A 25,847-nucleotide genomic window follows, 5' to 3' on the forward strand; every position below is an offset into this window, starting at 1 on the left:
ACATTTTTAAATTCAGTGCATCTGTTAACTTCGATGCAAGTGTGGAACTAGATGGTTCTGTAATTTCTTTTTATTGTTGCATAGCTATATTTGTTTATAATTCAAATTGGATAGATTAGATCATTCAGTAGCTAATAAAATCATTGAACCAGAGTTTATAAATAAGAGATGAAAATATAATCTTTATTATAAGAGGCAAGAGTTATTCAAAATGCACAAGAAATATTTGTATTGTGTATCAAAGTATGTATCTATGAGAAAATGACCCAAATCAGTGTTCAGGTTTCTTTTACACTTACAAGTAAATGTTGATTTCGTGGTTTTCTCCTGCCATTATTATGAGAGAATAGAACAAGGAAGAATTTAAAAACCTCAGAAATATATAACCTGTCCTTCAAAGAAAAGGTGTTGAATCATTTTAGCTGGTAGGAGATGGTAATTGTTTAGATTACATACCGTTTAAAATTAACAAGCAAAATTTCTATTTCTGTTTCCTTTGTCCCTTTGGCTCTTTCCATACCATATAAGGGAAACTATAGAGATTTATATATAAGGGAGAATATTCAGAATCTGAATAGCAGTTAACTTATGTCAAATCTCCTAATTACTTATTATGTGCCATCCCAACAAATACATCAGGGAATTTAGTGTGAACTGCCACGCAGGGTGGTCTGCCAGAACTTGTGTTAAAGAATCTTTGTCGCCAGCTAATAAAAACTAGAAGTACAGGCATTTTCTGTTTGTTTTCCCCATTGTTTGTAAATCAGTGCTTTAAGTTCATTCTCAAATAATAGGTGACCTGTACTCCTTAGATTGTTAAAGCTTAGTAATGTTTCCTTACCTTGTTTATACAGAAATGACTGATTTCTATATTACACTGGTAAAATGTACAGCAAGTACTATAAAGTCCCAATTCTGTTTCTGAAGCAAATTTATTAGGTTTAAATAATCTTAGCTTCAGAAGGGATCCTAGAAATCACATTAATCAATGATCATTTGAATCTAAAAATATAGCATATTAATTCATTATGAAAGAAACAACACTTGCTGTTTTATGAATGTCTTTCAAATCATGGATCTGAAATTTAAAATACCTTTCAGTCCTATGGGTCAATTCAAGGTTCTTACATCTCTGGGAAGGTTGATTGTATTTTAAGCTTAGTACTTGTTTCCTGAGCTTAAGAGAGACTAGGAGTCACCACTCTTCCCTTACATATCGCTTCCTCAAATTGGGTTTAAGCAATTCCTTGAACAAAAAGGAAATATTTTTCTTTTCACACAGCTTCCTGTGTGATCTCCTATTTTCCCCTTCCCTGTCAGACTTTGTTCATTCATCAATCTGTTAGTTTATTCATATATGTAACACATATATTTTTAACACTTGATGCTTTTAAATAGCTAGGCACTGTGCCAGGTTCTGGGTCTACAGTGGTGGGTAAAACAGATAGAGCCCCTGCCTTCATGGAGCTTTAAGTCTAGTGGGGGAGGTTCTCTCACTAATCAAATGTGAGTCATATTTTGAAAGAAAAGTATGGGAGGCTATGAGCACATATAAATAGGGGGATCTGAACTGCTCTGAGATGGTAAGAATAGTGTTCTTAAGGAAGTGACATTTAAGCTGTGATCTGCAGTATTTGGAGGATACTACCAGGAGGTAGGGGGAAGGGGAGGATAGAGAACATTTCAGGTAGAGGAAATAACAAGGCTAAAACTTTTATGAGAGAAGAAAGGAAGATGAAGCATTCAAGGAACTCAACAAAAGAAAGCTAGTCTGGCTAGAACAGTCAGGGGAATAGGTCAAATGAGGGGAGCACAGTTAGCAGGTCTTTCAGGGCCTTAGAGGTCATGGTGGGAATGTGGTCTTCATCCTGAATAGAACCATGATGGGGCTGCTTCACCTTCACTTTCATGAAGGCATTCTTGGCAGCCTCATGATGGACTTCCTGCTGTATCAAAAATATGGCACCAGCCACTCACCACAAACTTAGGGCTCTTGATTACTTTTCAAAGGTATTGCAGAGATCTCTTTTACTGGACAAGGATCTGAATATTTTAGAGACAGTGTAGGTTTTTTATTTTTTTTATTTTTTTAATTTCTTTTCAACCAGCATTTCTTAATTTATTCACATAGGTAACTTTAACCAGTAGTTCTTTAGCTCTTATTTTAGTTAAGAGATTATGTAGTGATGTGAAAATGCATATTGATTTTATCTTTAGTTGAGATTATGGTATCCCATAAATCCTGATTAATTTAGTCTTATGGGTATGGGAAAGGCATATCTAAATTACAGTCATTTTAAAAAAGAAGTATAGCAGTGCTATTGTATATTCACGACCATAGATTCATTGAAATGAAAATAAGCCTGTGTTGTCTTCTAAAAGTTTTTCATTTGCGAACACGTGGAAATTCTTAATGAGTAGAGCAAAGTGTCAAGCCAAGCATATTATCAGTATGGTAGCTTATCCATTCATCTATCCATCCATCCATGCATTCCTTCCTTCCTTCCTTCATATACTTTTATTCAGGAATATTAAACTGTTTTGCAAACCAGATACTATATTTACAAATTGTTAGGCAGTTAGTTAGGCATGAGCTAGGAGAGGTAAAGCAGATGCTGGCCACACCTTCCGAGCCACCCCTGAGGGTTAACACCAAATTCAGAGCCAAGTCTAAGGGCTAAACACAACAGCAAAGGCCTAACCACAGTGCTGGTTCAAAAGCCATAAGGGGACTTTGAAGCACTGAGCATGAGCACAAAAGGTGTAACTTGCCCCTTAGAACCTTTAAGGTCAGAACAAAAACTCGTTACACACTCGTAAATATACAATACATAAATAAGTACAATTATCACAGAATGCATCATGGGTAGGTGCATGCGCAGAAGCCAAAATACGATATAACCACCAGCTGTCAATCAAAAATGTCAATCAGGGGTACCTGAGTGGCTCAGTTTGTTGAGCCTTGGACTTCGGCTCAGGTCCTGATCTCATGGTTTGTGAGTTCGAAGCCCACGTCAGCTCACTGCTGTCAGCATGGGGTCTGTTTGGGATCTTCTGTCCCCCTACTCTCTGCCCATCCCCTGCTCTCTCCCATTCTCTATCTCAAAAATAAACACTTTTTTAAAGTGTCAATCCAAGCCAAACTTACATGTGCAGAAAGCAGGCTTAAAAGGATGCAGCTAGAGCTTCTTGGTGCCATTGCCAGCCTTGCTCCGGCTCTGGTCCGCTTTCACTCTTGAAAGTGTACTATACGGATCTACTCAGTAAACTCTATCTCCCCAGTCTGGTCTTGGGTCTCCAGTTCTTTGATACATCTGGGATGAGAACCGAGTGACCTGGTAACAATGACTTAATACATTTTTATCTCATTTAGGTAAACTATATCTCAGAATTTTCAGTTTTTGTTCATTAAGACATTTTAAGATTGAGTACTTAACCCTGTATCATGATATATGATTTTTTGATCAATGAGATTCAAGTTAAATTTTAAAGTCTGTTTGTGTATGATGATGTTATTGGAAAGCTTGAAGCTCTTTAAGCAGTATTGCCTGGGTATTAGTGTTTCTTTCACATATTCAGTTACTTTGTAACTTTCACTACAGAGTTTGGAGTTTAGGTAAGATAGAGATCTTTTAGCTAAAGCACATCTCTATTGTGGTTACATGATTACTGATTGGAAAATTAAAGTAAATTTACAGGAAATTAAATTTCTTAATGGTCCTAGGTGTAATTGGGCTCAGAGGACTGATTCATGCTAACCCTACTCAAATGAGAGTTACTATAAATCAGAATACAAGTTTATAAATTTTTAAAGGAAGGCATCTTTTTAAAAAGACTAAATTAGACAAATTTAGTCAGTTTATCTTTAGTAACAAACAACTCCAGCTTTCCAGAATCTCATGATCTCAAACATTTATTTCTCACTCATATTACATGTTGATAGCTACAACTGGGCTGTCATAGCCCTGCTCTAGCTGTTTCCCATGTCTTGTCATTCCAAGACCTAGATTAAAAGAGCACCCCTATTTGGGCATGCCATTGTCATGGCAGAGGGAAAGGGCAAGAGGTGGCAGACACATGCAATACCTCTGAAAATTTCTAGAGAACTGGCACACTATTGCTTCCATTCATATGCCACTGTCTCAACCAAGATGCATAGCCAAGACTTAACTCTGGGGCAGGGAATCTTCTCCACCTACAGGGAGATGCTGCAAGGTATATGGCCAAGGGCAGGGATATATACATCTCTGGGATTGTTTCCAGGGAGTTGGGAACAATCATACACTCCACCATACTACCACGGTATTAAAATATGCATAGCGGATTTCTCAAATAATACATTTTAGACATTATCTAACAACTTCCAATTACTATTGACAAAGTTTTAGTCTCCAACACTTCCCTCACCTTTCTTTCTTTATCCCCTCCAGCCCTCCAATATATTATTATTTACATTATTACTTTCATTTAAATCTGTCCATTGGTGGATGCTCAGACAAACAAAATGTGGTATATCCATACAATGAAATATTTCTCAGTAATAAAAGGGAACGAAATATTGACATATGTAACATCAATGAATCCCTATCATTGTGTTAAGATTGAAAAAAGCCAAACACTAAAGAATATGTATTATTCTATTTATAGTTCTAGAAAATGCAAACTAATCTAAAGTGACAGTCGTTAGTTTTCCTGTGGCTGAGAATGGAGGGAACATCTCTCTCCTGCAAAAGTGCATGGGGAAACTTTTGTGTGATGTAAATATTCTGTACCTTTATTATGGTGGTATGCATATGCTCAAACTTATCGGATTGTACACACTGAGTGAATGTAGTTTATTGTACTTAAATTATACCTCAGTAAACTTGATAAAGTGAGAAAAAGTTGTATATATGCATGAATTTATTAATAGCAATGAGTAGATAGCATGGTCAGTTATTTGTCCTCTTTAGAAATTCTCATTAGTTAATAGAGACTGTATTACCAAGAGAATGGTACATTCAGTTTGTAATTGGTTCCGTGTAATTCATTTTAAAGCACTTTACTGTGATACAGATTTAGTAACTCTTTAGCTAAAATTATGTTTTACATATGGATAATGGTATGTAATATATCCCTAATTGTAAATATATTAAGTTTATGTAATATCATATGTACATATAGGTCTTAGCAGTCTCTTAAGTATAGAGTTTAATCTGTACTCTCCTATACTATAGGTTCAAGTTATGAAAAATTTTAAATATGCAATAAACTAAAATTTATAACATTTATGACACAATTAGAGATTTAAGCAATTGACATATTTAATATTAAAGAATTATTGATATTTTCTAGATATAACTGGCCTATTATTTTTAAAAGTCCTTATCTTTTAGACATCCATACTTAAGTCAAATAATTTCTGATATTTTCTTCAAAATAATACCACAGAGGAGAAGTAGGTGAACTCATAAGTGAAAAAAGATTGCTTATGACTTGATAATTACTAAAGCTGGATGTTGGGTACAAGTACATGCGGGTGGGAAGAGGACTTCTGTTTTTCTGTTTGTATGTGTGTGCTCTCAATATTCCATGATTATATTTATGTGTGTTTATAATATTCCATGTTAGAAAGATGTGTAGATTTTCTAAGTTAGCAATTTCACTTCTAGGAATTTATCTTAAGGAACTTCTTGGGGATATGAACAAACAATCTACAATAATGTTCAGTGTAGTACTGTTTATTAATTGGAAACAATCTAAATACTTAAAGGAATTTGGTCAAATAAATTGATACATTTGTATGATATAAATACTAACATGGAATTCAAAATTATATCAGAAAATCATGATGAGCACTGGGTGATATAGAATTATTCAATCACTATATTGTACATCTGAAACTAATATGACCCTATATGTTAGCTAATGGGAAGTAAAATAAAAACTTAAAAATTACGTAAGAAAAATATATAATTACATGAGAAAATATTTGTGATATACGTTTAAGTGGAAAAAAATTTGCACTATTTTTAAGTATTATAAAAAGTAACTTATATGTGTTGTGTGTGTGCATCTCTGTGTTTGTGTGTGTGTACAGTGAAACAACAGAAGGATATATATTATAATTTATATCCTAGGGGTGGCTGGGTGGCTCAGTCAGTTAAGCATCCTACTCTTGATTTCGACTCAAGTCATGATCTCATGGTTGGTGGGATCCAGCCCACATCTGGATCTTCTGTGCTGATAGCGTGGAGCCTGCTTGGAATTCCTTCTCTCCCTCTCTCTCTGCCCCTCTCTTGCATGCGCACGCTCTCTCTCTGTCTCTCAAAATAAATAAAATAAACTTAAAAAAATTTACATCTTCATAATTTTCAGAAATAGCTTTTTGGCAATTGGGTCTTTTTTAAATTTTTATTTAATTAAAGTGCTTATTTCATTTGAGAGAGCTAGTGAGTGCGCAAGTGGGGACGAGGGAGAGAGGGAGAGGGAGAGAGAGCCTCAAATGGGCTCCACACTCATCGTGGATCCTGACATGGAGGTCAATTTCACGAATGGTGAGATCATAATGTGAGCCAAAATTAGGAGTCTGACGCCCAAACCCCACTCAGGCATTCCAAGTCCATCTTTTTTTTTTTTTTTTTTTTAATAAAAATGATTGAATATTTTTGCTCTCATATACTAAGAGTACAGTGAGTATAAAATTTCATGGTAAAATATTTTATTATGTTTTATTGTTTGACTATTTGGTTTATTATTTGGTTATTTTTGGTTAAACCTCAGTGTTTAGCACACTGCTTGGCACATAGTAGGCCTTCAATAATAATATTCACTGGATAAGGATTAGGGTTGATATTTACAAATTTAAAAAAATCTTAATTTTTCATGTTTTCTTTGACGAACATGTATTACTTTTTAAAATCAGAAATTTGCTATGGAAAAGTAAACAGTTTTGACAGGTACTTTGCCTTCTACTTTGATGTATCATAAACTGAAATATCCTCCTTAAAACTTCTTATTAAATCTGAAATTTAGCTATTCAGCATCTTTTTGTTTTTTTCTAGTTTCATCTCTCAGACATCTTCAAATAAACAAGTGGTTGTAAACGGTAAGATCTGTATTTGTCCTTATGATTCCTTGAAGAGTTGAGAAGGTTATTGTCTGTCATGGGCTTCCCTGAACACTGGTGATTGGAACAGCAGTCTCTTATGTAAAATCTCTTAAACTAGTATATTCTAAATTATCAGTCAGAAGAGGCTCAAGCCTGGTATATTTCACATGGCTTAGCATTTTATTGTCATTCGGTTATATTAATAAATAAGTTACATTTAACCTTTGTATTCGTATCATTTATTTGACAGATCAGCAGAGTAATGGAGATATGAAACAAATCCAGAATTGTACAACAGTACCAATCACACAGGTATGGATATGTTAGGAAACTAGATTGTATCTTAAAAAAAAAAAATTAAACACGTTTCAATCAGGTCAGAGCCACTGTGAAAACATAAATAATAATTCTGTTAATAACTAACATTCTTGCTTAAGCTTTGGGTGGGAGAATACATTACAATAGTCTTATGGTAAAGAAAAAAACTAAAGTTTTACTTGCTCTAGTATATTTTCATTACAATATTCAGTTTTACTTTTGTTACTTTCTAGGCAGGATTACTATAGTAACGGTTTATCTTTGGTTACTGGTAAGCTTGGATTGCTGCTGCCTCTTTAATTTCTCTTTTATCTGTACTTACCCTGGAGTAATTGGTATGAAATAGTTGATGTAGATAAGTAGATCTTCTTTCAGATATAGACCTGCCTTTGTGACTTCCAGGGTCAAGTACCAAAGTGCATTGTCTTGAGCTTCCTAGAAATCAGCAAGGGTTTCATAAAATGAAGACTGATATTAGAATACCCTGTTAGTTTATGTGTAGTAAATGATCTGGAGCTGCACTGTCCTAAGCAGTAGCCAGTAGCCACGTGTGGCTATTTACATTTAAACTCAAATGAAATGAGTTAAGTAAAATTAAAAATTAATGTCCTCAGTTGCACTGGCCACATTTGGTGCCATAAGAGCTATATATAGCTAGGGCCTGCTGCGCTGGACACTGCAGATATTAAACATATCCAGTATTGCAGAATGTTCTATTGGGCACTAATGGTCTGGAGAATTATGCTTGGTATCTAGAAGCCTCTTGTTTGTTGGTTTGTTTTTTTGTTTAACATGTTAATTTCTTTATTTTAAAGTCCTGTGTTATTTAGGTTCTTATTTTCATGGCATGTTGAATTTTTGTTTTTAATTACTAGACTTTTTTTTTTGAGCAGCTTTAGGTTTACAGAAAAAAACTGAACAAAATATAAGTTTCCTATACGCTTTCTCAATCCCTCCCCACTCCAGTTTCCCCTTTATTTAACATTTTGTGTTAGTTTGGTATGTTTGTTAAAGTTGATGAACCAATATTGATAGATTATTATTAACTAAAGTCCATAGTTTACACTAGGATTCACTCTTTGTGTTGTACATTTTATGAGTTTTGACAAATGTATAATGTTATCTATTACTGTTAATAGTGTTTTACAGAATAATTGTTTCATGGCCCTAAAAATCTATGCTCTACCTATTCATCCCCACTTTCTCTCCCAGCCTGGTGACTTTTTAAAGTCTATATTGCTAATATTATCATTTGCAAAATTGGATCTTTTTTTTTTTTTAACAATTTGGTCCTTTCCAATTTGGGTGCTTTGTGGAACTAGTTTCATATACTTTTCAGACATACCTGTCATTTTAGCTTGTTATGATTAAGATGGGTCTACTTGTCTCCTTTGTCCCACAGTAGTATGGACTCTGGAGCTGGAGAGATCAGAGCTTCAATAGGTTGTGAATTAATCCTTTTACTTCTGAGAAGCCTTTTGTCCCATGGAAACAAATCCATCTCTTAAATTTTGTTTATTTGGTTAACTAGACTCTCAACTACACTCTGAGCAGACAAGGACATTTGGAAAAAGAAGCTTGGAATGCATTCAGCCATCATAGCCCAGTTAATGTCTCTATGGATGGAATTCCTTGCATTCTTTTCTGGGCCAAAAGAATAACAATAAAATTTAAGAATCAGACCTGGCTGGATTTTACAGATGAAGCTTTTGGCCAGAAGGCAGCAGTGGACACTAGCAACTCAAATTGCAGTGAAGAAAGTGCCATGTAAGTTGCCATTAGGGTATTGTAGTCTGTTAACTGGGCGTTCGAGTTTTCTGACATTTCAGAAGATGGAAGTAGGTTCATTTGTAGTTAACTTGAAACACATCTCTGAGGAAATGTTTAAGGTCTACAATGAAAGAAAAATCAGAAATTAATTTAAAAACTACTTTTCCTAGCTATTTTCTTGTTATAATACCTCAAGGAAAATCAGAGTTGTGAAAGAGGAGGTTTTCCAAACTCATTCTGAAAACTGAAGAGGACCCCAGGCTTGGTATCAACCTCCAGATGTGAGGTGTCCAACTACTTTTGTCCCAGCAGGGAGGAAATCGTGTATCAGCAAGCCGAGTCCTACGTCTTCCACTGGGGGAAACCATGAAGGCTGACTCTAGCCAAGGAAGAGTCCCAATTCTAGAGAGTGTTCTGAAGTTGTGGAACGTTGCCAGTCTGCAGGGGTATCTTTGAATGGCCAAATTTCAGAGAATTCTTTAGAACAGTTCTTCAAAATGATTATAATAATTGCTTTTGATTTAAGCAGATTAAACAAATATCCCTTTTAAGGAGGAAATCAATGTCCAGTACCTTTCTCTGCTTTTAGTCATCTGAGCAAAAATTTTTTGCTTGTATTTGTTTTGGTCAAGAAGGAGTAAGTCTGGCATGTCCCACTTGCTTTCTGTAAATCTCCTTGCTTTCAACATTTGCTGGTATAATGAAGGCTTTTGGAAGATTGTCTGCATTTGTTCTGGCCTGGTTGAGATGGGCAGAATGCTAATGTATACTGTGTATTTGTGTGTGTGTGCGCGCGTGTGTGTGTGTGTGTGTGTGTGTGTGGCATTTTTACTCCAGAACTTGACATTTCATTTAAAAATTATTGATGATGGGTGAAAATGGATTGTATTAGTATTACAAGTTATATTACAAGTTTTAGTAAGCATCTTGCCATTCAGAATGATTGTCTCTTATTAGAGAATTAGAGGATTCTAAGTATAAGCATCCAGAGTCCTCCCAGATTTGTTTATTCTGTTACAGCACAGACTACCAAAGAGACTCCAGCACTGCTGAGAGCTCAGGACTTGTTCCTTGGGCTCTAATTAATTCCCTACAGGGCTCTTTATTTGTGGTCAGCTGCCTGGAGAGAGGCTGATTGCCTAGGGATCATCTTGCCTGTCTGTGGCTGACTGGCCCTTCTTGATTCCATTTATTCTGACCACAGGATATTTGTGGGGGAGATCAGAGCACCACAGTTTTTTTGCTGGGCTTTAGAAATCTTAATGATCACTGGGAACCCAGAAACAGAAAAAATGACAACTTGGCTTCTAGGCCCAGTGCTGCTGGTGAGCTTTGTGACTTTACAAATAGGAGCTGCCATAGGATCATATCTGTGAATGGAGGTGATGGCATCTATTAATTGTAACAGGCCTGGAGCATTTGCCATGGATCAGGCACAGAGCAAGGACTTCACGGGCACAATATTTGTTATTCCTTACAATACTATTGTGAAAAAGTCCCTGAGTCACAGACCATTACCATCTGAAATCAAACTTCGTAGAGGTTAGGAAATTTGATAAGATCATACAGCTTGTTTGCTAGTAGAGCTGAGGTCTACAATGTTTTTAATAGTGGCATTTTACCTCCTCTCTCTTGGCGCTATCTCATAGCATCATGAAAATCAAATGGGGAGGGGCACCTGGGTGACTCAGTTACCGGCTCATTCAGCTAAATGTCCAACTTCAGCTCAGGTCACGATCTCAGTTTGTGAGTTCGAGCCCCGCTTTTAGCTCTGAGCTGTCAGTGCAGAGCCTGCTTCAGATCCTCTCTCTCTCTCTGTCTCTCTCCCTCTCCTCCTCCTCCTACCCTGATTGCATGTGAGTGCTCTTTCTTTCTCTCTCTCTCTCTCTCTCAAAAAAAAAAAAATAACCATTAAAATCAAATGGGGAATTGTATGCATGAGAACTTGTCAGGGGCTACTCAAAGTGGTAGTATTATCTTCCTAACATGCTAATGATAAACTAGAGTAAAATAGTGCCTAGTTTGCTGGTGGAAGGACCTAGGGAAGCTTTGGTTTTCATAATGCACAAAGGAATAATTGGGTGGAACCTGACTTTTCTTCTTGGCCACCAATGTAATAATTCTACTGGGACAAGTTCTGAGTGAATAGTCCCCACCTCCTGGAGTACTGCTCAGGCAAGTGTGCCCACATCCAGGACAGCCCACCCAAGGGCATGAGTGGGAGGCTTCCCAGTACACGAAGCATGCAGGGACCAGATATTGAGTCTGTCCCTCATTCCTGTGAATTGTGGATATTAGTGGACATTTGCTGTGCTGGCAAGGAAATCTTCTATTCTCAAGAACCAGAAAGGGAGTAACTGAAAGAACAAACCCAAGTAAAGACATAACCATGTAGGGTCAAAAGCACAGATTAAAAAAATATGACCTTGTTTTAGTGCCTGGAAACAAAATGTTCAGGGAAAGGCGAATTGTTGGCAGACAGATTTGCTACGGAAGTCTTTTTAAATAGTGAAAGCCCTACAAATAGAGCATAATCTGAGCATCTGTGTGTATTTTGAGTTTAGGCAATTAATTATAGTCTGAAGAATTCAGAGTCCGTTTGAAACGTGGGAGGTTAGGGCACTTGGAAGAGTAAAAGCAGCTCTTTTTTGAGTGACTTACTAGATTGTATTTCTCCTTCGTGTTCTCAGGTAATGGTGCCGTGGCTGGCAGTTAAGAGCCTCACTGAATGATTGTCGAATTTGCTTTGTTGAAATCAAGCATGTTCTTTACTCTGCAGCAGAGCATGTTAACAGCTTTCACCAAAACCAGGACTGCTGGAGAGAACTCTTGCAGGGTCAGAAGCATAGAGGCCATTGAGCTGCTCCATCAGAAGGGGAGAGCCGTTAGGGTGGGCTCAGTGTGGCCTTGCTTTGAATTTTAGTTCATCAGCTACAGAGCCAGTTTATAGATAACTAAGCTATTCTGATTCCTTGGAAGAAGTAGAGAAATGTCTGTTAGAGTAAGTGACCAATCAAATTCATAAAATACTATTCAAGGAGTACAATTTATTTCTTAGAAGTTTTAAGTAATGTGTTAACTATTAGAATATTATTAGAGAAAGGCCTTTTGGAGACTTGCTTAACTGAGTAAATTACCTTATAAAGTATTTATAAATGAGTGCTTTTAAGGTGCCTGTGCTTATAATGTTAGGAAATAAAGATAATTCTCTTAATGACTTTATTTACCAGGTTTATTTTATAAATATCCCTTACCCCATAGATAGTATGAAGATAAACTTTAGCTCAATCACTGACGTTTCTATTTCTTGATAAGTAGGACCAAATTAATGAGATTATATTTGTGGGGTTTTTTTTCAAGTTTGTAATTTTACATTTTATGGCTACCCACTTTTGCTTTTTTGGTGTTATGGCATATGTTGAGGTGTTATAACTTCTAGACATTATAATGTCTATTATATAGATAATATATAATACATAATATATTATAATATTTATATATATTTATATAATATATATTTATAATATATAATATATAAAAGGATGCAGCACCATCCTTTCTGTATTTACATTTTTCACATTTTCTCATTTCAGTTATTTAGCTTTTTCTCATTTTTATTTTTCAACCTTATTGAAATATAATAAAATACACTAAACTGCACATGTTTAAAGTACACACTTTGATCAATTTTGATGTGTTTGTACACCCATGAAACCATTACTATAATCAAAACAGCAAACATTTTCATCACCCTGAAAAGTTTCTTTGTGCCCTTTTGTGATCTTTCTCTCCTGCCACTCCCACCCCTCCAGGTAACCACTGATCTGCTCTCTATCATTATAGATGAGTTTGAATTTTCTAGAATATTTTATATAAATATACTCATATAGTGTATACTCTTGTTTAGTCTGGCTTCTTTCACTTAGCATAATTATTTTGATATTCTTCTGCTTTGTTGCATGTGTCAAAGTTATGTTCCTTTTTACCGCTGAGTAGTAAGTACTCCATAGTATGGATATACCACTACTTATGTATCCATCCACCTCTTGATGGAAATTTGGTTTTTGCCCCAGTTTTTGGATAGCTTTCCAAATAAAGTCGTGTTAAACGTTCATGTGTAAGTCTGTATACGAACATATATTTTCATTTCTCTTAGATAAATACCTAGGAGGGGAATGGTCAGATCATATGGTATATGTATGTTTGGCTTTTTAAGAAACCACCAAATTGTTTTTTTGTACCATTTACCTTCCCACCAGCTTTGTGTGAGGAGGTTCTGGTTGCTTTACATCCTCACCAACACTTGGAATGGTCAATGTAAGACTGTAAAGAAAATATTTTTATTGTTTCTGCATGGTTAGCAATTTCTGGACAAATTTTACTGGGACTTGGGTTAAAAAATAAGCCTTGGAGTTAGTAATTTAGTTAGATTCATCTCCTTAGAAGAAAGTGTTTACCTGTCAGGAGTACTGAACCTCAGGACCATGGACATATTGCAGGGTTTGGAAACCCAGAGAGACTTCTTGTCTTCCTCTTAGAAATAATTATTTACATTCATGGGTATTAGACATGCAGCCGTTTGTCTCCTTTAAGATGCGCTATTTGCTCCCATTCAAAGGCTAATAAAACTCATCTGCTTACATTGTGAGGTAGGTAACTAGTGCCCTTCTCTTTTCATGTTTCCAGGACAGTTTTTGACATTTGGAAGCAAATGTTTTCTTCCTCTCTCAGGAGGTGAAGGGGTACCACAGTCTCCCTCTTATATAAACTCCCAGATTCATAATTTTGGTGTTCCTCATCTGTATTACAAATCTCAGTATGTACAGGATGATATCTGGCTCTCATCATGTTTCTAAGGCAGAATAATTCGGTTAAAAGGGGAATCAGGGCACCTGGGTGGCTCAGTGTCCGACTTTGGCTCAGGTCATGATCTCACAGCTCTAGAGTTCAAGCCCCGCATCAGGCTCTGTGCTGATAGCTCAGAGCCTGGAGACTGTTTCTGATTCTGTGTCTCCTTCTCTCTGCTCCTCCCCTCTCAAAAATAAGTAAATATTTTTTAAAAATTCTTTAAGAAAAAAGGGGAACCAATATGGTTATTGCTATGAGTTAGTAATAATCTGTCTCTGCTCCCAGAAATCTCCTGTTAACTTTTACAGAAGTGTGAATAAATATGGATTTTAAAAGCTTAAGAGTCGGTTCTTAAAAAAAAAATTAGCCATTTCAATTACTGTATCATGGTGCTTTTATCTTATTGTGGTCTTATTTTATATTTTGCTGATAGCTAATAATGTGCTGAGCATCTTTTCATGTACTTATTAGCTATTTGTGTATTTTCCTTTGTGAAGTGCCTGTCTTTTCACCATTTTTAAATTAGGTTGGTTGCCTTCTTATTATTGAATTGTTAGTGTTATTTATTATATTCTGGATACTAGTTCTTTGTGTATATGTATTGTGAATATTTTCTCTTGTTCTGTGGCTTGCCTTTTTTTTGTTTCTTAACACTGTTAAGAGTATTTCTGAAGAGTAAAATTTTGAATTTAATAAAGTACAGTTTATCAATTTTTCTTTATATTTCATACTTCTATTTTTTTTTCAAGAAACCATTGGCTACCCCAAGATTCCAAAACTGCTATATGTTTATTCTATAAGTTTTATAGCTTTAGTTGTTCCATTTTGAGGTAATTTTGTAGTAGAGTGTTATGTAAAGGTTATTTGTATTTTGATGGATTATGTTCTTTCTGTTTCCTTAGTTTATCTATGAAGTTTGGTGATGCTGAAAGTCCCAAAGGTCTTGATATAAGGTAAGTATGGATACTACTTTAAAAGGTCATAAATTCAGCACTCTAGTTTAGTTCCATATAATTTACTCATTCAACATGTAGTAAGTATCAAGGACCTCCTATGTGCCAACCACTGTGACACGTGAAATGCCACATTTAACTAACTGTACAAAGTCAGTGATTTTATGGTAGGATCCTATCATAATGCTTTCTTCAGTTTCTACCAAAGCATCTGTGTAGTTTTTCTTTCCTCAGTTAAGACCTAGAAATCACATGAACCTGAGAATGTAATAGTCTTTTTCTTCTGAGCAAAGACTAAAATATATGTAAAGCTCCGAAGCTGTGACTCTGGTTTGAAGTTATTTTCTATATAATACCTTACAGTGAATCACACGTCATTTAATAACAGCAAAAAAGTCTCTGTTAGCTGAATTTCCCAGCAGACAACACAGGCTTACATCTTGCTCTGCTTATGTATGGAAGAATATATCTGCCAAGCAGTTAGGAACTGCTCCAGGAGTGGGGCACAATTTGAAGGCATTATATACTTTTTCTTATAATAATGAAATGTTTCCATTTCTATAGGACCAACCTTTTCATGGAGACAAACAGCTGTGTCTTTAACATTACTTGAAACACCAGCAGGATGTGGTAGGGTAGTCTTTCCTAAGCTGTGTTCCATGGAACACTTCTGCTCTGTAAAAATATTTACAAGATCCCTAGGAAAGGGGTTCTGTGGTCAGATGTGTTTGAGAAAGACTGCACTCCACGTCCTCCTCTTGGAGATTGACACTATAAATTTGTATTAAACTTAAATTTATTAAATTTAATGTATAAAATTAAAGTTACTATGAAGACATGCTCTTAAGGAAGATTCCTGCACTTGGTAAATTTGATTAACCTCATGTTTCCTGTGTTTATCTCGGAAAGCTCTTTCCTCAGAATATTTGTCTACATGTCATGGAACACTAGTGTTTCACTGATCATAATTTAAAAAATACATATCATTATATTTCAGAGAAACTTTATGAGGAAAATAGAATCCCACAAGGTGAGTAAACATGTATACAAACCCAAATACACATCTATTTCATATAGGAATGAGGAATAGTTTTTATTCAAATAGCACCTTTTTTTCCCCAAAAGGAAATTAGCTTTATGATTCTTATTTTTTCTGATGATAAGGGTATGTGGCAGACACTGTCAGTACCCTAGCTGTGTCACTTTGGGCATTTCCATTTGAGAGTACTGTAGTCCACCAGCTCAACTTTGAATTGTCAGCCCTTCGTTACCTAAAAGCTTTCTTTAGTCAGAGAGGTCCACTGCCTCTTATCCCTACCTCAGCAGCTCTCAGTCAGTGACTGAAAGAAGTGTATAAACACCCCAGCTCCCTCACCCTCAGATCAGATAACAGGCATGTGAACTACCCTGTCTCCCAGGGTACCCCATGGGCATCAAACCCCACTTGCCCATAGTGGAAACTTGCTTCACAATGTGTCCTTTTGGGGTGCCTTCTACTCTGTCATTTCTGTTTTTCCCGTTTGACATATTTTGAGTGACTAAATTGCCAAATAAGTTTGGGACCACCTCCCCAAATACTTCTATTCACATCATTGTCTCAGGGTCTGCTTCTGTAGGGGCCCAATACATGTCCAGAAAACAGAAAAATCAGAAAATGTTAATCTATGAAAAGAACGTGAAAATTATTCATAATTTAACCTCCATTTGTAATCATTAATATTTTGATCTCTGTCCTTCCAGAATTTTTTCTATGTAGTCATACATTTTTTTAATGAAGAAATGATCATGACATATTATAACTTTTTTATTGCTAGAGAGTATTCCATTCCAAAATGGCTAAGAGTAAGGGCTCTGGTCTCAAATTGGATTCAAAGCTCTGCTCCCATACTTAATCTCTGAGTAAATTTGCACAGGTTCTTTCCTTAACTCCACTGTGTCTTGATTCATCACCTATGACATGAGGGTAATAATATTGTATATCTCATGTTAAATAATAGAAGGGTGCTTGACACAGTAAAAGCTTTTATTATTAGTTTTGACCCTTATTTATTTAACTAATTCTGTGTTATTGTCCATTTAGTTTTCCTCAACCTTTTGCAAAGTAAAATCAAGTTTTGATTACAAAAGAAAATAAAACAGGTTTCTTTGTGTTTTTCTTTTTGAAGGAGTTCACTTCTAAAATTCTAAAATTCACTTTTATTCCTACCCATCAGGAAACTCTTCTCCAGAACTAGAAGTAAACTCTCACTGAGCCAGTTCTACTACCTGACAAAAGAGGGTGCAATTGCTCTGTTAATAGATGATTTCCTGTGTAGCAAAAATCAAGTGCTTTAGGAGTGATACTGTTGTAATCTTTTTCAGATTCACCCTTACCAATTACAAAAAGTCGTACATCCAGAGCTGGTTTAGTTTGCACAGAGTTGAGATTATTTTCAATAATTCGATCCAAGCAACTTTTAATGCCACTGGCATATATGCTCCATCGAGTTATTCCTACCACTGCCAGCATGTCAGCAGCCTGCAGCGTTATGATGCCCTCTTGTTGCCCAGCTACGTGGATGATACTTCAAGCCTGTGGGAGGTCACTTTTGTTGATTTCCAGGTAATAAACTAAAACAGGTGCTCAGTGCACCTGTACATTTGGTGCCAAAAAACCTCAGTGTTTGAAAACACCTGTAATATACATGTTTAGGGAAAAGAGAGGAATGGATACCTTTAAAATAATGTTGGTATTTTTTTCTTTATCTTCTAAGTTTTGAAATGGAATCGGATAGAATGTTTCCTCTCCCTGTGCACGACCCACGCCTATGCCTCCTCCCCACTTGCCTTTACATTCACATTTATGCAGTCACTAATAACTACCAATGAGAAACGCCAGCAGTTGAAAGTGGAGTGAAGCTGTGGAGTGAAGTCCCGTGACTGACACTTCCTGGAGGGAGAGGCCCTTCTGGGGAGAGGAGCTGCTGGGCAATGATTTTATTTCCTTCTGGGGGTGGAACAGTGATCCTATCCAGACAGATAAGAAGTACATTTGTAGCCTGAGTGACAGCTTTGGCAGTTAACATAGGAATGGAACTGTCAGCCAGGGAGTCACAACTATCCCAGAAGATCCTCTTGAAAGTACTTGGGGAAAGGCATGGGGAAAGGCTTAGAGACATCTGTCAACTTCCTCTGTCCTGTTTACCTGTTTAAAAAAACTTCCCTTGTTCTTCCAACTCACTGAAATAGGCAGGGTTTTGCTTGCCCTTTTGTGGACACTTTCCAATCTTTTCCAAAAGTAAATAGATTTACTTCCTCTCCTCCCAGCTTGGAAACGGGTGGTGTTGAGAGGCAGTTTGGGATAGGGAAGGAGCTTGCATTTTAACGTTTGAAAGAAAGTCTTGGTTTCAAATTGCTTGTCACCTACCTGGGTCAGCTACTTCACCCTCTTAATTTCTGACCTTTCTTTTACGGATGTAAAGAAATCATGGCCTAAGATATGTGACAACACCCAGGACTGTGTCAGCCCTGGATTAACAGTAACTACTACTTTTGAGTCCTCTGTGTCTGCCAGCACTGTTGTGGTTATTTTACATACTTTGTTTTCAAACCTCATCATAATGTCACAAGATTGTTGTTGTTATCCCTGTTTTACAAACGAGTTGCCTGAAGCTCTGATGGTTGCATAATTTCTCAAAGTGATATAACTGGTAAACGTTAGAGGCAGAGTTTGAATTCTGGACTATTTGACTTCAAGGGCACATTATAGCATACATAATGCAGATGTATTTATCAATGTTTATAAAGTATATATTATATAGATTTCTCTCACTTGCCCTTTAGAAAGAGAAGTAGGCACAAAGGGCAGGAAGTAATAATGAACACATGGAATAATTCACACATTATCCTGCCTGATTGGAACAGAGGAATTGCCTGATTTATACCTCTACCTGTTTCAGAAGTGACTTTTAAGGTGACTTACAGAAACACTGTATGGAAATTAACTTTGAAAAATGTACAAACCACTTCATACCTATTAGGATGGTTATTATTTAAAAACAAACAAACAAACAAACAAAAACAAGCAAACCCCAAACAGAAAATAACACATGTTGGCAAGGATGTGGAGAAATTAGAAACTTGTACATTGCTAGTAAGAATTGAAAATGGTGTAGCCTCTCTGGAAAATGGTATGGTATTCCCTCAGAAAATAAACAGAATTACCGTGTAACTCAGCAATTCTACTTCTGGGTATTTACTAAAAGAATTGGAAGCAGGAGCTTGAACAGATATTTGTGTATTCACAGTAGCATCATTGACAAAAGCCAAAAGATGGGTGGAAACAACCCAAATGTCCATCAATGGATGAATGAAAAACAAAGCCTAGTGTATATGTGCGATGGAATATTAGCCTTACAAAGGGAGGAAATTCAGATACGGGCAACAGCATGAATGAACCTTGACATTACGCTATGTGAAATAAAGCAGACACAAAAGGACAAATATTTGTATGATTTCACTTAAATGAAGTATCTACAGTAGTCCTATTTGGAAACAAAAAAATAAAATGGTGTTTGCAGGGGCCTGAGGGAAGAGGGGAATGGGGAGTTAGTGTTTAATGGCTGAGTTTTGCAAGATGAAAAAGTGTTTTGGAGATGGGTGGTGGTGATAGTTGCACAATAATCTGAATGGACTTAATACCAGCGAACTGTACACCTAAAAATGGTTAGGGTGGTAGATTTTATGTTATTTATATTTTACAAACAAAAAAGGGGTTAAAGACATGGGGCTTAAGAAAAAGGAAGAAAAGATTAGTTACAGCCACCAGTGAGGCCATTACACAAATCCACGAGGCCATCTGTCTGACCTGGCTAGAAGCAGCACAGTGACTTGGCTCTAAAGCTTTGGAGCGTCTAGTATATGAAAGAATCGCTCAGTTACATGTTCTTGAGGTCCGTAAGACTACTGAAAATGTGCTTGCGAGGAGCACTTTCATCCCTGGTCTGGGGCCGCATGTGCCAGTGTCTTCAGCAGTCTATGGTGAACACAGCAGTGGATGTCAGAAGTGGGCCTTTCTAGGCCATCCTGAATGTGAGCAGATGGCGGAATGCGAGCTCAGTGCAGGCGAGAGGTGGCGGTGTCCATAGTGGTTAAAGTACGTACACAAAAGGCTGCATTCCACAGATGTGGCTTTGCCCGTCTGACTTATTCTAAGAAGTACAGAGTGATGTCACGTGCATGGCAAACTGAAGGACTGCTAAAGTGTAGCCGGCATCACAAGGAGTGTATTTATTCAACACGGGCTAATTTTTGCTTCTTTGGAGTGCAGGCTCAGTGTTGCCATCTTTTGTCATTTTGTCAAGAGCTTGACTCTTCAGGCACTAGCCCTTTGAGGACCCTTTGCCTCTTTCTTTTCTTTCCTTTTTTTTTTTTTAAATTAATTAATTAATTAATTAATTTTTGAGAGAGAAAGAGAGAGAAGAGAGAGGGAACACGCACCTGGGGCGAGAGAGAGACAGAGGATCCAGAGTGGGCTCCATGCTGACAGCAGACAGCCTGATGTGGGGCTTAAACCCATAAACTGTGAGACCATGACCTGAGCCAAAGTCAGACCCTAAACCTACTGAGCCACCCAGGTGCCCCTCACTTTGCCTCGTCATAGAAAGGCGGGCCAGGGATCCCAGAAACCAGGCCAAAAGTCTCCTTCAGGAGCTGTTTTAGATTCAGTCTAGTGCACAGATAACTGGGCAAGCAAGGCCTCTAAAGTCTATGGCTACAGTCATTTCAGCATGAAAATATGCAAGAGCACCTACTTAAGTCATAAAAATGAGTTGTCACTTAAAGCCTTCATGGATAATTCAGTTTTTTGATGTATCCCTTTAAAACCAACTAGGTGACCAAGGTGATGCTATGTAGGATTCTTTTTCAAAAGCCAGCTAAGTGTGGGAGCTGCCTTCCACGAAAGATTGGTCTTATTTAGAGTAGTCTGTAGCCCAGTTTCTTTCACTGCGACAGTATTTAGATACAGAGCCAGTTGTCGATTTGAACCTCTTGTAGTTCCAACTATTTGAGCCACTTCATCTGCACATATGAGAAAGCTCTTCTTTCCATGCTCTGGGCAGGATGTAAAACAAGGGCTGGTATACAGCGCTTCCAAAAACAATACCAAGTCTGTATGGTACAACTGATAAAGAGGGGGAGGTAGCGTCTGGAGGAAGAAGAGACAGAACATACCAGGAGCTGTGGAATTGTAAACTGAGAAGTGACTCTGAAGGCAAACTTCCTGGGTTCGAATTATAACTTCATTGCACTTAAAAGAATCAATACATGAATAAAATAAATAAAAAATAACTTCACTCCACTTAATGCCGAGTGACTCTGGGCAAGTTACTTAACTTTTCTGTGCCTTAGTTTCTTCATCCATGAAACAGTAACTTATTCATAGGCTTTTGTGGTTTTTAAATGAGTTAGGGCAATATCTAATACATAAAAAATCTTCAGTAACTGTTAGTCTTTACTATTAGCTATATTTTGCCTCATTGGGAATCATAATATCTACTCTTAAGAGATTCTTCCTGTCCACATCCTGTCAACAGAATCAAAGGCAGAGGAACTGAGACGTATTATTCTTTGTGAAATTATAACTAATGTTTATAAAATTTTGAGTGCACTTTAAATTTTAGTGACACCACTAAGTTATGTTTTTAGATGAACTAGAGTATTTATGAGGATCAGATGACAAGAGGTTTTATTTCAGAGCCTTGAACTTCTTGAGCCTCTTAATTATGGTAAACATACATCGCAGAGTGTCTGGGTCAGTTTTGATTAAAAATTGTTTCACTGTGCCCATAAGCACACTCACATTTGTTGGATCATGTGCTCAAAGCATTCAGTGAAGTATGGCTCCAGTGCCTTAAATTTGATTAATTAGGAGCCCAGAAGCCTCAGCCCAACTGACAAGTAGATCTTAGGAGAGAAAGAGTATGTCACTTCAGGTTTTTCTCCTTGACAGATCCAAGGCTTTACCATCAAGGGGAAGCAGTTTGCCAAGGCCCGAGATTGTGCCTCTTCCTTCTCACCAGCAATTCTGATTGGCCTGGCCATGTCCCTGATCCTGCTGCTGGTGCTAGCCTACGCTCTGCACATGCTCATCTACCTGCGATATCTGGAGCGGCACTATGATTTTATCACCTCTCCGGCCCACTTCCCCCACTTGAAACCTCGAGATGCCGCAGAAGAGAAGGAGCTGCTGAGGAGCCAGGGGGTCGAGTGCTATGAACTGAGAAGCCAGCAGATCTGCAAAATTTATGTGTAACAGCACAGACCCCTCTTCCTCACGAAGTCCACAATGGCCAATGAAAGGAGTGATTTCTGTTGTGTCCTCTTTGACTTATGATATAAAATTTTTACCTTATGGCTTGATTTAAAAAAAAAGGAAATACATGCAAAAAATACATTTTGGAGCGTCCGCTGGCCTACTTGAGGCAATGAAAAAGTTATCCCAGGAACCCCGCAGAAATAAATATGATTGTTGCCCCAAACGTACTTTGAAAGCAAAGGGGTATTTCAAATTAAGACAAAAAAAAACCATGCCAAAACCCAAACAACAACAACAACAACAACAACAACAATAGCAACAGCAACAAAACCTAAAACCAATGATGCCATTTAGAGCAGGGAAAACAAATTTGGTCCTCCTTGTCTGTACCAGTTTGGATGTGCTAAGTACAGAAATAATAAAAACAAAGGTTATCTGGAAGTTCTGAATTTTAAGTATTTTGTAACAGTTTGTATTTTTAATTTTTTTACTGTTTATTTATTTTTGAGACAGAATGCGAGTGGGTTAGGGACAGAGAGAGAGGGAGACACAGAATCCAAAGCAGGCGCCAGGCTCCCAGCTGTCAGTACAGAGTCCCACCGGGGCTCAAACCCACGAGCTGTGAGATCATGACCTGAGCCGAAGTCGGATGTTCAACTGACTGAGTCACCCAGGCACCCCATCACAGTTTGTATTTTTAGCAATTATATCCCAATTTTGTTTTAAAAATTAGTCTCTTTTACAGAGATGTTTAGGGAAGAGTATTGCCAATATGGTAGAATGCTCTATTCAAAGGCTGTCTTGTCATTTTACTTTGCTGTTCAGAGGCAGTCCAGTTCAATTTGTGAAGGAGGGGTAATAGTCTTGGAGTTTCTTACGTTTTCCTTCTGGCTGTGGTGGCCAGGCTTGTCTCGTTTGTCTGGTGCAGACCTGCATTAACCCTCCTAGGTACCGCCTGAAATAAACAACTGAGCTAAGAACAGGGTGCTTGCTATGCAAACAGCTTCAAGGCAAATTCTGTAAACTCCCTTCCAATGAAATAGTGTTCCTCCAACTCTTCTTTAATAGAAATTCTGCAGTTACCATTACTCTTCTTACAACCACCTTTTTCCGTATGGATTTCTCGATAGTCTTTTCCAGTTCTTGACAGATACTAAAGATTGACTTGCTCTGGATTTTCACCAAAGCTTCTCTAACATGCCTTGTATATTAAAGAGATATCATGTGTAGAGAGTAAATTGCATTTCCCTAAAGAGGGTTCCATACGTGATCTGCGCAAAACTTAGAAAGCTGATGGGAACTATGTGGGATACAGGTCATGCACAGAGAAATTGAATCTTTTGGGCAGCTCTGGTAATGAGTTTACAGTCAATTCTGTGGTCTATAACTAAGAATCTTGATTCATGTACTTATTTATACCAAAGTTGATCATAGGGAACACACCCTCAAGAATAGGAATCTAGGATTGATTATTTTATCTGTTTAGTCTAAAACCATTGGGGACTCTGTTAGCATTAGAGAGTGGGAAAAGGAAAGATCATGTCATTCTGTAATGAAATTTTCATTGTGGTCGCCTTGAGTGTCCATTGGTAGTAGAAATGATTGTTGTGGTAGGCCAAAGGTACTTGAAGGGTAAACATAACTTATGGTTCAACTGAGACACTTTTAAAAGTGAACATGTCATTAGCAATTCCAGTGTAACAGATATAAGCAGGATGGTGCTAGACAAACTGGGATAAATAGTCACCCTAGATATAATAATACCATACAGGGCGATACCCTGTAAGGTAAGGTGGCTCTTTCTTTTATTTTTTTCTTTTTAAATTTTTTTAATGTTTATTTAATTTTTAGAGAGAGAGAGAGAGAGAGAGAGAGAGAGAGAGAGAGCATGAGCAGGGGAAGGCCAGAGAAAGGAGACACAGAATCGGAAGCAGGCTCCAGGCTCTGAACCGTCAGCACAGAGTCCCATGCGGGGCTTGAACTCACAAACTGCAAGATCATGACCTGAGTTGAAGTCAGATGCTTAACCTACTGAGTCACCCAGGCACCCAAGCTGTCTCTTTCTAACTGTACTGGAGGGCTTACAGAAAGAAAATAATAGCTTAAGATTTAAAATTCACGGCTCAGGGCACTTGGGTGGCTCAGTTGATTCAGTGTCTGTCTTTTGATCTCTCCTCAGGTCTTGATCTTACGGTTGTGAGTACAAGCCCTGTGTTGGGCTCCATGCTGTGTATGGAGCCTACTAATAAACAAAGAAACAAAACATTCACAGCTCAAGGCATAGTTAAAAAAAAAAAAAGCCAGAGAGAGTTTCTGTGACTGATCTACAAGGATCTCTTACCTCTTACCAAAGAACTGACATATTGGAGATCAGACACACAGGTCTGATTCTGCACATTGGTAAACTGCCTTGTGGGTGGAATTCACAGCCACCTTGCTGGGTCTCTTAATGAATATGAGCACATCGATTACAAAATAGAAGAAAATTGAAATAAGAATGCTAACTTTGGGAGAACTTAAACATCTTTAAGGATATTGAATTCCAAATTCCACTAAGTTTTTCTTGCTAGCAGAAACAATCGTGTGAAATGAAGCTATTCTGACCTCACCAAAGATAGTTACCTTGCCAGGGGATGTCAGTTTTCCTCAGTGTCTGTAGGCAATAGGAGTCACACTCTAGCATATCCCAGGGAACCAATCGCAAAGTCAAATATGGGAGAATAAAAATCTCAAGGTTTTTCTAATTTATTCAACGAAAGAGTTGGAGGAATACATGAGGGGAATGGATTCTGCAGGTGCTAGCTCAGAGAGGGAAGTGTATAATTTTAGTTTGGGCTGAACTTTTTAAATAGGTTCTCTTACCGATTTTGAGGTTAAATATTCTGGTTTGAGCAGCTGGGAGTATTTCTAACATTTTACTCATCTGGTTGATTAAAATCTGGACTCAACAGTGACATGCACTACGTGAAATAGACCAGAAATTCATCAGTATAATATAGAGGAAGAAAATAAATTTAGCAATTTAGAGAATTGGGATGTGGGAATGGATTTATCATGCATGTCCTTCTCTCCATCCCCAAAACTATTTTCTGTGAAGGCCCAGAGGACACTTCTGTTGTCATAGCAGTGAACTGAAAAATACATTGGGAACATAGCACTAGCATTTTTGAAAAGTGCTCTAGTGGCTGTCCTCTGCAGGCTGTGGATGAAGGTAAGAGATACTTACTATTTGTGATTCCTTAGTCTCAGTGGGGATGCTAGGATCCTGGAGTGGCAGAGGTCAGATAGCAACATAGCAACCTTAAGGGACTGTAGGGCAGGAATGTTACTCAGGTTAGATCATGTTTGTTAATAGTAAAGTGATCTATGACACCTGTAGCAGGGCAGCCCATACAGTACTCATTCATCTGTATAATCATAATAAAATCGATCCTCATATAAAAATGCCTTATTTCACCCATCATGGTGGATTCCCAAAGTTGAGTCTGGTAATGACTCAATTAGACAGCTCTTAACTGAAGAGACAGACCTCCTTAAAAAGGGTTTTTGGTTTCATATCTAATGTTGAGCA

General features: G+C 37.4%; 1 protein-coding gene across 2 annotated transcripts in view; it reads left to right on the forward strand.

Moving 5' to 3' along the window:
- The window catches only part of LOC123607757 (V-type proton ATPase subunit S1-like protein), a 39,565-nt gene extending 16,848 nt beyond the window's left edge, over window positions 1-22,717 (forward strand). For both annotated transcript variants that reach the window (XM_045497127.1, XM_045497126.1), the window contains 6 exons: window positions 7,044-7,087; window positions 7,341-7,402; window positions 8,940-9,175; window positions 14,929-14,979; window positions 17,341-17,581; window positions 21,971-22,717. In XM_045497127.1, coding sequence (XP_045353083.1) covers window positions 7,361-7,402; window positions 8,940-9,175; window positions 14,929-14,979; window positions 17,341-17,581; window positions 21,971-22,273 — 873 coding nt within the window. In that variant the 5' untranslated portion in view covers window positions 7,044-7,087; window positions 7,341-7,360 and the 3' untranslated portion in view covers window positions 22,274-22,717. The remainder of the gene's footprint in view (window positions 1-7,043; window positions 7,088-7,340; window positions 7,403-8,939; window positions 9,176-14,928; window positions 14,980-17,340; window positions 17,582-21,970) is intronic.
- The last annotated feature ends 3,130 nt before the right edge of the window (window positions 22,718-25,847 follow it).

The sequence above is a fragment of the Leopardus geoffroyi genome, chromosome A1, assembly GCF_018350155.1.
Source record: "Leopardus geoffroyi isolate Oge1 chromosome A1, O.geoffroyi_Oge1_pat1.0, whole genome shotgun sequence".
Taxonomy (NCBI): Eukaryota; Metazoa; Chordata; class Mammalia; order Carnivora; family Felidae; genus Leopardus; species Leopardus geoffroyi.